The 14,398-nt window shown below is 55.7% G+C and overlaps 2 protein-coding genes across 2 annotated transcripts in view; both read right to left on the bottom strand.

Moving 5' to 3' along the window:
• Nucleotides 1-620: 620 nt before the first annotated feature.
• On the bottom strand, nt 621-8,589 carry DYRK1B (dual-specificity tyrosine-(Y)-phosphorylation regulated kinase 1B). Its single transcript, XM_012657090.1, has 11 exons — nt 8,557-8,589; nt 7,103-7,266; nt 5,923-6,042; nt 5,641-5,829; nt 5,101-5,248; nt 3,986-4,272; nt 3,125-3,271; nt 2,907-3,047; nt 2,294-2,609; nt 1,456-1,562; nt 621-1,360 (listed from the first exon to the last, which is right to left on the bottom strand). Exons 2-11 carry the CDS (start codon nt 7,163-7,165, stop codon nt 989-991), a joined length of 1,890 nt encoding a protein of 629 aa, XP_012512544.1. The 5' UTR covers nt 7,166-7,266; nt 8,557-8,589; the 3' UTR covers nt 621-988.
• Nucleotides 8,590-9,760: 1,171 nt separating this feature from the next.
• FBL (fibrillarin) overlaps nt 9,761-14,398 on the bottom strand; it is a 24,726-nt gene continuing 20,088 nt past the window's right edge. Inside the window, exons 2-6 of the mRNA XM_012656971.1 lie at nt 13,872-14,042; nt 12,835-12,967; nt 11,679-11,791; nt 9,973-10,118; nt 9,761-9,867 (exon numbers count right to left, since the gene is read on the bottom strand). Of these exons, the coding sequence (XP_012512425.1) occupies nt 9,843-9,867; nt 9,973-10,118; nt 11,679-11,791; nt 12,835-12,967; nt 13,872-14,042 (588 nt within the window). The 3' untranslated portion in view covers nt 9,761-9,842. The remainder of the gene's footprint in view (nt 9,868-9,972; nt 10,119-11,678; nt 11,792-12,834; nt 12,968-13,871; nt 14,043-14,398) is intronic.

The following is a 14,398-nucleotide window of genomic DNA, read 5'->3' as shown; positions in this document are numbered from 1 at the left end:
AGCGCTGCGCCCAGTGGTGGGAGACTTTTTGAACCAGGCGGTTCTTGATTGGCCGGTTGGGAGACAAAAGTTTCCAAATTGCCAAGGAAACAGGACCACTTACCTGGAACCCCGGGAATACCTTTTTGCCTCAGAATCTCAAAACGCTTTGCTCCGCGATGATTCCAAAGGGTGGGACCGGACATGTGTGGCGGTAAAGTCTGTGCCCACTGCCTGCCTATTCCCCAGATGGCACCAATAAGGCCTGATAAGTGCACTTCGCCCCTACTGGATGCCTGCCTGCCTGCCAAAAGCGGCCACTCCTGTGCAGGCTCTAGGGAAGCCCTGGCTTATTACGGCACATGCTTCCAGAAACAGGCCAGAGCTGGGCCTTTAGCTTTCGGGATTTCAGTTTACCCTGGAAAAGGGAGACGTGGGCTAAGATGCTACCCAGGATCTCTGTCTAGGACTCTGTAGCCCCAGACCTCCAGGAACCCCATGCCTGCACCAAGACGTAACTTCTCCAGAAGGGATGGATCCACACGCAAAGCTCTTCTGGCATCCCCTCCCCAAACACCCTTCCCCACCATCCCTCTGAGGGTCAGGTGAGGGGAGCCGAGGCCCTGCAAACGCTCAGGCAGGCATGTGAGAAAGCTCTTTACTGGGGGGTACAGCGAGGAGGAGCAAGGCCATCTCCCCCTACCTGCCCCCACCCCCTCCTAGGGCCCTGGGGTGAGGGGGGGTCTCCCCTCCACCGGACCACCACTGTCTTTGGTACAATAAATAGAAAACAAGGGGGGAGAGGGGGCCAAGGGTCCAGTCCTTAGTGGGGAGGGTGCGGCCAAATCCCTCTCCTTGACCCCCTGCCCCAGGCCCCAATCAGTGCAGGCCTCACCCACCCCAGCTGGGTAGCAGCAATTCCAGTCAAGGGGAGAGATGAGGATGGGAGCCCAGGGCCCCCAGATGGGGGGGGTATGGCTTCAGGAGGGGCCCCAGGGATGGGGCAGGGTCATGAGCTGGCTGCCGTGCTCTGGGGTACACCACGGAGGCCGAGGCGAGGCCCCAGAGTGGCAGGGTCATCAGGGGGTGGGAGAGGTGGACGACCTCCTGTCATCCGAGTCCGGAGGGCTGAGGCAGCCGGGTGCTGAGGGGCAGGCGCTGGGTGAGGTGGGGAGCAGTCTGGAGGGCCGCCCACCAGGCTCACATCCATCAGCTCCGGGGGTGGTGGTGAGGTTGGTGATGGGGGACGGCCAAGGCATCGGGGTTGGGGGGGTAACTGGGCCCCGGTCCCCGGCAGTGATGAGGCAGTGGTAGGGGCTTGATGTGTCTTGTGGGGCACATCACCCCCTGCCCAGGGGCGCAGCGGCTGGGAGGGTGGGACCTGAAGGAGCAAAGGAGCAGTGGGTGATGGAGACCTAGGTCCTGAAGCCCGAGGCACCCCACCACCCACCTCCAAAGCCCCCAGAGCCCCAATACCTGGGGGCTGTTCATCTCACAGTCAGTGATAGGGGGCCCAGGGCCCCCACAATATCGGTTGCTGTAGCGGTAGGTCCGGTTGTCACTGGAGGAGCCACTGGAACCTCCTAAAAGCACCAAGGAAGAGAGGAAAAGAGGCCACAGATGAGCGGAGGCAGCAGTGGCTAGGTTTTTTTTGGAGACAGAGTCTCGCTCTGTTGCCCGGGCTAGAGTGCCGTGGCATCAGCCTAGCTCACAGCAACCTCAAACTTCTGGGCTAAAGCAATCCTCCTGCCTCAGCCTCCCGCGTAGCTGGGACTACAGGCATGCGCCACCATGCCCGGATAATTTTTTCTATATATTTTTCGTTGTCCAGCTAATTTCTTTCTATTTTTAGTAGAGATGGGGTCTCACTCTTGCTCAGGCTGGTCTTGAACTCCTGACCTCGAGTGATTCTTCCGCCTCGGCCTCCCAGAGTGCTAGGATTACAGGCGTGAGCCACCACGCCCACCCAATGGCTAGGTTTTGGAATGGCTGAGTCTAGTTCATGGCCGGGGCCCAGATTTGGGCTTTGAGATCAGAGCCCTTTTGAAAAATCAGGCCCTAGTTTGAGATTTGGGGTCAGAGTTCGGTTTTGCGTGGTACGGTCCAAACAGGTTTCAGGGGTCTGAGCCCGAGCTGTTTGAGAGATAACGTCAGGGACAGTCATCCCGCCAGTCCCATTCCACCCCATTTTGACGTTCAGGATCAGGCAGTTTCAAAGCTCTAGTGTAAAGGCCCAGTGACCAGGTTCTCAGGCCAGGCCAAACCAGAGCAGCCCCCACCCCTGTTGGACCCCAATGGGGCACCGGGCACCCACCAGAGCTGGAGATGGAGCTGGCGGTGCTGGAGGAGGGGCAGGTGTCGAGTGGCGCGGGCGAGGTGGAGGCACTGCTGCCTGCCGGGCCCGTGTTGGTGGCCTCGTCGGCCGTGCGGCGGAAGAAGCCGTGCTGCAGAGCCCCCAGCGGGCTGATGCGGGCGGCGGGCTCATATTCCAGCATGCGCAGCACCAGGTCCTGGAAGCGGAGGTAGTCGGCGGGGCTGTGGCCCGGCTCCCCCGCCCGCCGGCCCCCGGGCCCGCCCGTCTGCACGCCCAGCACCTCCTGCAGCCGCCGTGTCCCGGGGCCCTGGTAATCCTGGCAGGGAGGGGGTGGGAGGGGGGGCAAGAGAGTGGCCGTCAGTGGGCAGGAGGGGCAGGGAGACACACACGGGGAAACAGAGGCACAGGAGAGAGAGTAGAAGGAGAGAAGCTAAGAAGACTTGGGTGGGAAGGAGAGATGGGGTGGGCAGGGGAGGAAGGAAAGGACACACAAGGGGGAGAGGAAGGATGGGAAAGACGCAAGGGAGAAGCAGCAGGGAGAGGGGGAGCCCCAAGTGTGAGAGAGTGAGGGGCCACCAGGGATGGGAGGAGTGGCGCGGGGCAGGGGCCGCACCTTCCTGAGTTCCTTTGTCCTTCGTAGGGTCCAGCCACCCCCAGGCAGCCGTTCAAAGTACTTGCGAGCCTTAGGTGCCTGGTCCAGCATGGGGGCCGGTGGGATGCCCAGCACCTCCACAATGCGGTTCATCTGGTCCACCTGCAAGCAGGCCGTGGTCAGGTCACCGGGCCGCCGGGCTGCACCCCCTCCACCTCACTCCTTCCTGGGGAGCGTACCTCATTGGAGCCACTGAAGAGAGGCTCTCCGGTGTGCATCTCCACGAGGATGCAGCCCAGGGACCACATGTCAATAGCTAGGTCATAGGGTGTGCCCAGGAGCACCTCGGGCGAGCGGTAGAAACGGCTCTGGATATACTGGTAGATCTGCAGGGAGGGCAATAAGCAGAGGTCTCAGCCTCCCCTACTGGTCCCACTGACACCCCCAAAGCTAAGAGGACCTAACTGAGGACAAGCCTCCTGCTCCCAAACTGGGGATGAGGCTTCAAACCCTGCCGTTATTAGCACCACTTTCCCAGCAACCACTGCTACCACCTTGTTCATCTGCCCAGGAGTCTGCTGGCCTAGTCTGACCCTGGTCTCCACCCCCAGCCCTGACCCCGGGCCCCCTTGGTCGCCAGGCAGATGTCTGCAGTCTGAGAGCCTTCATGCCATGATCACTTTAAGCGCCGGCTCAGAGAAATAGCAAAGTTGAAGCCTCCCACCTCCATCCTCAGCTTTAAGAGCACAGGGTAAACAAAACTTAGTGAAGCTGTACCCTAGGCTCAAACCCAACCCAACTTCACCCTGCCGCCCACATCTGGCAGCTTCAAAACTGGCCCTGACCCCTCAGGCTTCACCCCTCCCCTTTCTAGCGGGCAGTATACCCTGTGGGCCACTCCTCTACCCTCGCATCTCTGTCGCCCACTGGCCCCACTCTCCAGGGCCATCCCGGCCGACACCCCTATCCCAAGCGCCACTCGGGCTGCCCGGGATAATCCCACTATAGTCAAGCCCCGCCTCTCGGCCACCTCTTTGGCCCCGCCCCTACCCTGGTCACACCCACGCCGCTAGTGCCGGCTCCCCACCCCCAAGCCGCACCCGCTGGCCAAGCTGGCAGGAGCTGCCAAAGTCCACGATCTTGATGGCGCTGCGCTTGGGGTTGCAGAGCAGGATGTTCTCAGGCTTGAGGTCGCAATGGATGATGCTGAGCTCGGGCGTGGCCAGGAAGAGAAGTGCGGTGCAGAGCTGCTGCGCCAGCTTCCGGGTCAGGTTCAGCGAGACGCCGCGGAAGTGTGTGTTGCGCAGGAGGTCGTACAGGTTGTAGGACAGCAGCTCGAACACCAGGCACAGGTGGTTCCGGAACATGAAGTGCCGCTTCAGGTGTACTGCGGGGGAGAGGGCGGAAACGGGCCAATGGAGAAGAAACTGAGACTCGGAGAGGGCTGCTGGTGGCCTGGGGTCACAAAGTAACAAGTGCCTCCGCTTCCTGAGCACGGGCCAGATTGTGGTGTGCCCATGAGTACCACCTGCTAGTCGCGATGTTTCTATATAGGATATGACTGGATTCACACAGGAAGTTAATCTTCTTTTCAAGTCTCTGATTAAATCAGAGTTTCCATTAGATGCTACTATGTCTTTAACACATTCTGCACGTCCTTATTTACTTTTATAACACTGTTTTCATCTCAGTTATATTTATTTTTGTGGCAAGGGATACTGGATTTCCATTTACAGTAGGGATGTACATTTTCCTTTTAAAAGGAACAGTTTTGAAATCCACTTGCTTTTTCTAAGAGGAATCAGCATAAGAGAGAAAAAAACTGGCATAGATGTTAAGAGCGAAGGCTCTGGAGCGCACGGCTTTGTCAGATCACAGCTCAGCCGAGTACAAACTCTGTCACCTCATGCAAGTGACAGCACCTGAATGCCTAGGTTTCTTATCTCCAAGATGTGGACAATAATGCCCCTTCCCTCATGGGGCTGTGGAGAGTGAATTTATGTAAAGTACTTACAACAGAGCCTGGCCCTTTAGCGGAGCACTCATGAACTCTGACCGTCATTATCAAGCGCATCATGAAAGCAGCAGGAGTCACAGACCAGACACCAGCCCCCTCGTGTGTGCTGGGGTGGTGCTGGGGGGACAGCGACCTATCCCCAGCAGCTCCAGCTCTTGCTATTCCAGGCACCCACAGCCCTGCAGGCCCAGGCCTCACCTATGTAGTACTTCATCTCTGTGTCATGCTGGTTCATCAGCTCCAGCAGCCGCAGCTCAATCTGGGCCTGGTTCAGGAAGGCCTTTTTGTTCTTGATGATCTTGATGGCCACCAGCTCCTGGGTCTGATGGTCATAGGCTTTCACCACCTGTCCAGGCAGGGCACATCACAAAGTGGGCGGGGGGTTGGAGGAACAGGGGAGAGAGGCAGGACAGAGCCAGGCGCCGTTCTCCCTCCAGCAAAGGAGACCCACCAATAACGCTGTTAATACTACTAATAATTCATAGTTGAGTGCTCACTATCGGTCAGGCGCTGGTGTAAACACTGGACACAAAATAACACAACTGTCTTATATGGAGAGTCTTGTTATTTGAACTGTTTTACAGAAATAGACTGAGGCATAAGGAAACTGAGTGAGTGGGCTGGGGTGAGTGGCCCAGCACAGGACTTAAAGCCACTGAAACGCTGGGTGCATGGGTCAATGTCAGTGGGTGCCCGGGCCCCTAATCCCTGGATCAGGGTGGGGAGGGTGTCCCACACCTGGCCGAAGGAGCCTTTGCCAATGAGCGAGTCAATCTCATAGCGCTCTAGCCAGCGCTCGCCACTGCGCACGATGTAGTCATGGTTGTCGTCATCGTAACCATGGTTCAGGACCTTCTTCTCCTTCTTGGTGCTCGAGTCCTGGGGTGGCGCCTGCTGGGCCCGCCGCTTCTTCTTCGCATAGTATACCTGCCCAGCCGGCCAGATGAGGACTGGTGAGTGGCTGATGTCAGCAGCCAAGGCCTCTCAGCACCTAGCCTGGGATCCCCTAGCCCTGCCCACCTCATTGATGTGCTTGTAGGTCTTGATGAGGTCCACAGAGAGCTTGCGCAGCGGGGCTGAGGTTGCATCCCGGAAGGCCAAGGGCAGCCTCCGTGGCAGTAGCCGCACATCAGGCAGTACCTGCGGGGCAGGGTGAGAGGTGGGCACTGCACAGGTCTTCACCCCCCCAAACTCAAGAAGGCCAACTATATGGGCTGCGTCATTACCACACACAGATTTATTTGGTCGCTGTCCGACTCCCCCACTAGAATATCAACTCCCCAAGGGCAGAGACTTTGTCGTATTCTTGCTGTAGCTCTAGTGCTTTGAGCAGAGCCCGGCACATAAAGGATGTTCATCAGACGTTTGTCATGTGAATGAGTGAACTATATATCCCTGACCTCTCACCCAGACCCTTAGTCAGCTTTTTCACCCCACAACTTCACTCCTTGGTGAACCTCAGTGAGAGAGATCATGGGAAAAACCTGGGCTCTGTCTCTCCCAATCCTTCAGCTTGGGACCATCTGTTCTGGGTATCCCACCTCTGAAGTCCCCCCATCTCAGTTCACCCTTATTCTTTGGGGCCTTCCGAACCCTCACCCCCAACTCTGAGAATCTCCACCCAGTTCTTTCACCCCAAAGCTCTTGGATCTGGATCCAGCACCCTGGACCCCCCACTGTATCATGCTTGAAACTCTACATTTCAGAGTCTTAGCTGCCTCTATCCTGGAGAGCTTTCCCTGGTACCGACCAGGCCCTGTTGGCCCCAAGACCCTTCAGGGTCAACCCTCCTCCCGACTCGCCCCCTCCAGATCTTTCACTCTGGACGTCTTTTTCTTAGTGAACCTCTATGGGTATTTGCTATGTGCTAGGTACTGTTCTCAGCATTTTACATGCAGTTCATTAACTCATTTAACCCTCACAACAACCCTGTGAGGTAGGCATCATTATTAGCTCCATTTTTTTAGAACAGAAAACTGAAGTATGGAGAACCTAAGTAATTTAACTGCCATGTCAGGATTTGAATCCAGGCTTTCCAAACCTTGACTCTGCCCGCAACTCCTCTATTATCTTCCACTCCCGTGGGGCCCACCATGACCCCAGAAGACTATCCTGGGCAACCATACTATCTTTTGGTCCTGAGACCCTTCTATCCCCAGCCTCCCCTTACCCCCAGGTGAGGAGCTAGCTGAGTGCGTACCTGCGTGTGCTCTTGGGGCCCTGGGAAGCCAGAGAAGGGACCATGGCCTGGTGGGACGGCCATGGTGGGCTCAGAGGGCCGCAGGGGAGTGAGGCCTGGAGCGGGAGCCCGGCCGGGGGGCGCCTTCTCGCATCCTGGACCTCGGCTGCCACCGCCGCTGAGACCTGAGAGCAGGCGGGAGGCAAGGAAACAACATGGAACAAGGGGATATGCGGGACGGTGCCAGGCAGGGAAGAGGTGGGCATGAGAAAGAAGACAGGGCACAGAGGGAGGAGAAAAAGGGTGCAACAAAGCAACAGGTAGCCATGAAGACAGGGGGCAGAGAGAAGTGGCAGATGGGTGTGTGTGGGGGGTGGCACAGCAGAGTCCCTCAACAAATGATGATCAAACAAATGAATGAGGCAGCACAAAGAAAACATGTAAAAGGGAATGATTGGGGTCCAGGTGGGGGTTGGGGGGTTGATATAGGACATGAAAGGAAAGGAGAACAGAAAGACACCAATAATTGGGGGGAGGAAAAGATAGAAAGCACAGACAGTATAGAGAGAAGGATTCATTCTTTTCCTCTCATTTCTATTTGTGGCCCTCCCCAGGGCCCCTCACTCAAGATCCCATCCTTCTGGAGCCTTCCCTGAACATTGGGATCTCAGCCCATACCACAGCAAGGTCCATCCACTTCAAGATCTACCCTTCCCAGTAGATTCCCCCAATCCAGAGACCTCTAGGATCCCTCAAACCCCATGAGTCCTCTGGGACTCCCCCCAAACCACAGCAGAGTCCTCTGCAGGCCCCTAAAACCACATCGTAGTCCTCAGGAACCTCCTGACCACACCATGATTATCCGAGAAACCTGACACAACAGAGTCCTACCTCTATGGCATTCTCACCCACCAGGTCACACCCTTCCCGGAGGACTCTCTCCATATCATGCCAAGACCTCTTCCCTACATCAGCTTCCCGCATACCCAGGTAGTCTCTCTGTACCATCTTCCAGCTTTCCCCCCGACCCCAGTCACATCGGGGCTCTTCGTGCTATAACTTCAAGATCCCCTCCCAATCAAGGCCCACTCCTCCGGAGGGGAGCGAGGGAGAGATGCCTCTTCCCACAGTTTAAAGAGATCGTCCTTTTCTCCCCTACAACACATCCTTGCCCCACTACACATACACCCCAATATTCCTACCAGAGCCCCTTCTCCAGTCACTCTCTCTACACTAGGATCATTCCACAACTGTGCCGGTTCCTAGAAGGCCCCCATAGCCAAATCCCCAAATATCACAGAGTTGTCTCTTCCCAGAGTGTCCGGCACAACAAAATCCTCTCCCCACAGGGCTTCCCCCATGTCCCATGCCTTGCCACTCCAGGACCTCTCCACTCTTGGAGCTTCCCCCCAAAATCAACCTCTTTCCCGGGGCCCTCCCACACCAGGACGTCTTTCCCAGCCCCCACCCCATACCCGGGTCAGGGCTGGCGCGGGGCCCACGGGGGGCTGGGGCGCGGTGGGGCCCCCAGTGGGGTGGGCGAGCAGCCAGCATGGCGGCAGTGGCAGCGCTGAGAAAGCGGCCGCCAGTCCCTGGCCCGGCCGGCCCGGCAAGCCCCGCGGCGGGGGAAGGCAAGCGGGACAGGCCGCCCGGTGGGTGACAACAGCAGCCGCCGGAGGCGGGGAGAGGAGAGGACGAGGGTCAGCCCAGGGCACGCGGGGGGAAGGGGAGAGCAGGTGGACGGGGGAGGGGCGGGTTAACCCTCGCCCCACCGGCCCCGCCTAGCGCGGCCACCCGCCCCTGGGGACCCCGGCGTCCCGCCCCCGCCCCCCAGGAGGCCCGCCCGGGCAGGCGGACACCGAGCAGGCGGGGCCCGACTGAGTTTGGCAATCCGCACCTGCCATGGCAACAACCGTGCTATTGGTTGCTGCTGCCAAGAGCTCAACCAATCACAGCCTAGGGCAGCTGTTGCTAAGCGACGACGATGCGGCCGGCGGAGCCGAGCCCAAACAAAGGGCGGGAGTGGGGCCCGGCTACCCCCTCCCAGCCTCTCTCCAAAGACGGCTCCCTCGGGGCCGGCCCCTTCCAGGAATCCGACTATGAATAGCCAGGCACGGCCGCACCTGCCCACCGTCCCCTCCTCTCTTCCTTCGGCTGTGCTAAGTCTCGTGGCGACGCGGGCAGGGCGGATCCCGTCCTGCCCCCCGCCCAGCGAGCGCGTGCCGGCCCGCCCGTCCCCGCGTTGTTACCTGAGGGCGCGCGCAAGGGCACTCAAACTGCTCGGGGAGCCCGAGCTCAGACCTGCCCACTGGCTGAGTATCCAGCGGACACGGCAAGCCAGGGCCCCGATTACCCAGTAATGCAACCAGCAAAATGGCGACCACAACAAACCGGCCCCCCCGGCTCCGCCCCCTAGCCCTCCCACCCACTCCCCTCACGTGGCCCAGGGTAACACTCCGCGCCTGCGCGCTGAGGTCGCTTACCGGCATACACGCGCAGTGGGCTACCAATCCCTCCCAAGCGCCGGAATCCTGGTTGCGGCTGCGCAAGAGGCAGCTAGGCATGGAACATGCGCTGTATGACCGGATAGAACCAACCCCACCACCTCTAAATGTAGACCAAGGGCGCATGCGCTCTCTTGTCAACAGCGGTCAACGAGCAATGAGCAGCACACAGGGGAGACGGATGAGTCTTTTAATAGAAAAAACACACGTGCAACAGTATCAACACACATCTCTCGAAATCCAGACAGCACTGGGCTTCAGTTCTTCACCTTGGGGGGTGGCCTGTGAGAGGAAGACAGGAGTGAGGGGCGTCCCCAGGACTGTGGCATTCTGGGTGCAAGGGACAGAGGTCTTTATCTTGATGGCTTACTGGGCTCCCCTGCTCACCTGTACACACCCACGACCACGGCATGGTCTCTTTCGTATGGCTCTAGGGTCAGCTGCTCCTGGGGCTTCATGTTCTCCTGCTGCATCTTTTTCACTTCCGAAGCAAACACCGCCTCGGCTGAGGCTGTGGAGTCAATGCAGTTGGCCTACAGAGGACAAAGGATTTGAAGTCTGCAGTAGGGCTTTGGGCTGTTTTCCTTTTTTTATGCTCTTCAAACCAGAAGTACGTTTTCATTGGAAATGCAAGTGAAATTCGGTGCTATGGTTTGAATGTGTCCCTCAAATTTCATGTAAACTTAATCCCCAATGCAACAATGTTGGACACGCGGGATCATCAAGAGGTGATTACATCATGGATTAATGTCACTATCATGGGAGTGAGTACCCACTAAAAAGGATCAATTATGCCCTCTTTCTTGCCCTTGCCCTCTCCTACACGTGCTCTCTTGCCCTTGTCCCTTCTGCCATAGGATGTAGGAAGAAGGCCCTCACCAGATGTGGACTCTTGATCTTGGACTTCCCAGCCTTCAGAACTGTGGGCCAAATAAATTTATTATAAAGTATCCAGTTGGCAGTGTTCTGTCATAGCAGCATAAAACAGACTAAGACACTCAGGTTTTGGAAATGTGGTCAAAGTTTTTAATTTGGTTTGGATTTGGAGCAGGAAGCCGTAAACAGAGTCCTATTTATCTAAAATCTAGTGTTTACATTTTATACCCAGGAATTATTTGCTTTTTTCTCCTTCTTCTTTAATAATAGTAATAATGAAGCTGAGAATAATAAAACAAATGTAGGAAAAGGCTAACAAATGGTAGACCTGGTGAAGGGTACACAGGAAGATTTCTTTGTATGTCAAAAGAAAACATTTTGAAAGACGCACCTACCATTTATCTAGGATCTATTCTATGCCAGGATCTGTTCCCAACATTTCACATACACTGATTAATTTAATCATTACATCAACCCTAAAAGAGATTGGACTAAGATTTCCATTTTATAAGTGAAGAAACTGAAGCACATAGGTTAACTAACTTGCCCAAAGTCACAGAGCAAGCTGGAATTCAAACTCAAGATGGTCAGATTCAACAATCACGCACTTGACCACTACATCTCTCTTGCCTCTTTATTTTATTTTATTTTTTGAGACAGAGTCTCACTCTGTTGCCTGGGCTAGAGTGCTGTGGCATCAGCCTAGCTCACAGCAACCTCAAACTCCTGGGCTCAAGCAATCCTCCTGCCTCAGCCTCCCGAGTAGCTGGGACTACAGGCATGCGCCACCATGCCCGGCTAATTTTTTTATATGTATATATTTTTAGTTGTCCAGCTAATTTCTTTGTATTTTTTTTTAGTAGAGACGGGGTCTCGCTCTTGCTCAGGCTGGTCTCAAACTCCTGACCTTGAGTGATCCACCCACCTCAGCCTCCCAGAGTGCTAGGATTACAGGCATGAGCCACCGCGCCCGGCCTCTCTTGCCTCTTTGAATGCAACGCTTTCAGTTTTGCAGACACGTTTTATCATATGCTATTTGATTGAGGGACGGGGGGCAGCTTGTGGGGAGCTGGGTGGGAATAAAGGCTGGGAGTAGACTGATTAGATTGCGGGTATGAAGGCCCCCTAATTTTGACTGGCTGCTTAACAGACATGGATAAAGAAGATAGCTCCCTGGGACACTGCCACCCCATCTCAGACTCCTCCAAGTCCCGTACCTTAATGGAAATCACAAAGTGTCCTCCATTACGCAGGAAGGTGTGGGCATTCAGGGCTACAATCCGGGTCTGGTCTGGCTGGGCCACGTCCGCAAAGATCACATCCACCATTGCTAGAGGAAAGGGGCGGCAGTTAAAAGCCAATCCACCAGAGATCTTCCCAGATCCTCCCATGGGGCCTGTACCCCATCACCAGCAGGTTCCTCCTGGGACAGTCTCCCTGCCTCCAGTCTCACTCCCTCCCACTGAACCCCCTCCCTCCATAGTGCCCCCAAGATGGGTCCAAAACCCACAGTCACATCATTCATTCACTCCTCTTGTAAACCATGGTTGCCACCTACTCTGTGGCCAGCCCTGGGCCGGGCGTAGGGGACATAGAGACGAGTCAGACCCGGACCCTGCCCTCGAGACGCTCCCGGGTCTGGGGGGGAGACAGACACGTCATCAAAAAGACAAGTAAAAGTGAGCACTTATAGGCAAGAGCATTGGCAGGACTGTCAAATGAAAGCTGCAGGACAAGGGGGGTGGTTATGAGTGAATGGAAAAAAAAAAAATCTCACAGAAAGAAAAATGAGCAGAATGAGAGGTAGTATTTTTAAGGCGGTGTAATTAAAAAAAAAGTGATGTAATAAAAAGTGATTCTTTAATAATTGGGAAAAGCAGGCATCAAATTGTTCTTGGCAATTACCTCTGGGGGTGATTTATAAGGCTTTCCATTTTTCATATTACAGTTTTGAATTTTAAAAAATAAAGTCATTTCACAATGGGCCAAGCCATGCTCAGTTAGTGTTCTGGGCTATGATCTCACCAAAGGATGACAAGGACCCTTGAAGGAGGCTTTTATACAGAAGCCAGGGGCAGTGTAATAAGTACCATGTTTTGGAGGAAGGCAGAAGTACAAGGGACCTGAGTAGAGGGGGCGGAGAATGGAGGGAAGGAGGCTGGCCCTCCAAGGGAGCCAGACACCTGAGACCCTGAAGCCGAGTCGCCGCCTCCACAACCTCCCCTGGCTCCCCTCACCCCGGTTCCATCTCTGCAGACTCAAGAGGCCTGCTCATCCACTCCAATTCCATCCGAATCGGGCCTCTGCTGGCCCTTCCAGGAAACCCGGAGTGGTCTGTCCTACCCCACCTGGGCCACCCCCCAGACCCCTCACCGATAAGCATGCGGTACTTGTGCGGGTGCCGAGCATCCTCAATCACAGGGATGATGTTGGTCCTCTTCTTGGCCAAGTTAATGAGGTCACGGCCAGAGCGGTGGGAGAACTCAACTGCATAGACTAGACCATCCTAAAATAAATCAAACAATACTAACAGTGATTCAAGTTCTCATGTATGGTGCCTGCTCTGGGGCGCGAACACCGCACGCAGCATCTCTTTAATCCCCAAAGCCCTACCATGTAATGACTATTGTTATCATGTCCATTTTACACATGAATAAACTGAGGTCCAGAGACATGAAGTTGCCGACCATGGGTTATTCAGAAAGCAGCAAAGCTACCCAATCCCAATGTGCCGAACCGAGAGCCCAAGCTTCCAACAGAAGCTTAAAACCAGGAAGCCAAGCACAGAGATGAAGTAACAAGACCTACAAGTGTGTGACGGGCCAGGCACTGCTCTGAGCACCTTGAGGAATTAACTAATTTAATCTTCTCAACTGCCCGATTTTTCCAGAGGAGTACACTGAGGTTCAGAGAGGTTGGGTAACTTGCCAAAAGCCACAGCACTAAATGCCTTACGGAAGCCTGGGGTTTTTAAGCACTAAATTAAACAGCCTAGAATCACATAAAGGAACAAGGGGTAACTAAGTGAGACATGCGGGTGCCCCCTAAATGGGAACTCTATATAGTCACACAAAATGCACCCCCAGAAACCATGAGATTTCCTGGTTCTTTCAAGAGAATCTGGAAGACCAGATTTTGGGGGCATGAATTTTTAAAGAGGGCCATCAGATCAAACAGCCTGTAGCTATACTCCTAGCTGAGTCCCTCTGATGCTGGTCACCCCAACCCACACCTCTTCTCTTGAGGCCAAGAACCCAGGGGCGAGGCTGAGTGAGACGAGCTGGTTCAAACTGCTCCTTGCACTTACGGGCACTATGGGAGGAAAGGGCCCGGCCCTCAGTCACGCGGTGCAGCGGCAGAGGGGAAGTGGTCTTTCCTGCCTCCCCACCTCCCCACCTGCCCCCACTCACCGGGCCTACGATGTCGGAGACATGGGAGACAGTGGTGCCTGAGGCGGCCCCGAGGTAGAGCACCTTGGCCCCTGGCTTGATGTGGATCTGGTCTATACCGCCCAGGATTGCTGCCGCCAGCTTGGAGCGGAAGGGGTTCCAGGCTCGGTACTCGATTTTGTCATCTCCCTCCTGCACCAGGAGAGACGGGGATGGAAGTCAGTGCCAGGCTCTTCTGCAGCACCTCATCGCCCGTGACCGTAGGGCCCTCGAAAAGGACTGGGCAGTCCCATCAAGAACTGAATGTGGGTACACAGCAGTGACCATGACCGATGCGGTCCCTGCCCTCTCACGGAGGTTACTGACTCAGGAGAAGGGGCAGCCGCAGAGAATAAACACGAAGAGTAACAGTAAGACCCAGGCGCTCGTTCAGCAAACATCCGCTGTGCCAGCACTTGCAGTGTGCCCGCCCTTGCTCTAGGCACTGGCGATACAAGACGAAGATCCCTGCCCTTAAGGCGCAAGAATTCACTGAACTCACTAAACAT

The sequence above is a fragment of the Propithecus coquereli genome, unplaced genomic scaffold (assembly GCF_000956105.1).
Source record: "Propithecus coquereli isolate 6110/MARCELLA unplaced genomic scaffold, Pcoq_1.0 Scaffold53, whole genome shotgun sequence".
Lineage (NCBI taxonomy): Eukaryota > Metazoa > Chordata > Mammalia > Primates > Indriidae > Propithecus > Propithecus coquereli.
The sequence above is the reverse complement of the archived record's forward strand: the minus strand, read 5'-3'. Positions and strand labels throughout refer to the sequence as shown.

Coding starts and splice junctions, on each gene's coding strand:
- DYRK1B (XM_012657090.1), bottom strand. CDS start 7,165: ATGGCCGTCCCACCAGGCCATGGTCCCTTCTCTGGCTTCCCAGGGCCC. Junction 4,273..5,100: donor AGAGATGAAGTACTACATAG/GTGAGGCCTGGG, acceptor TCTCCCCCGCAG/TACACCTGAAGCGGCACTTC. Junction 3,272..3,985: donor CCTGCCAGCTTGGCCAGCGG/GTGCGGCTTGGG, acceptor CCCTCCCTGCAG/ATCTACCAGTATATCCAGAG.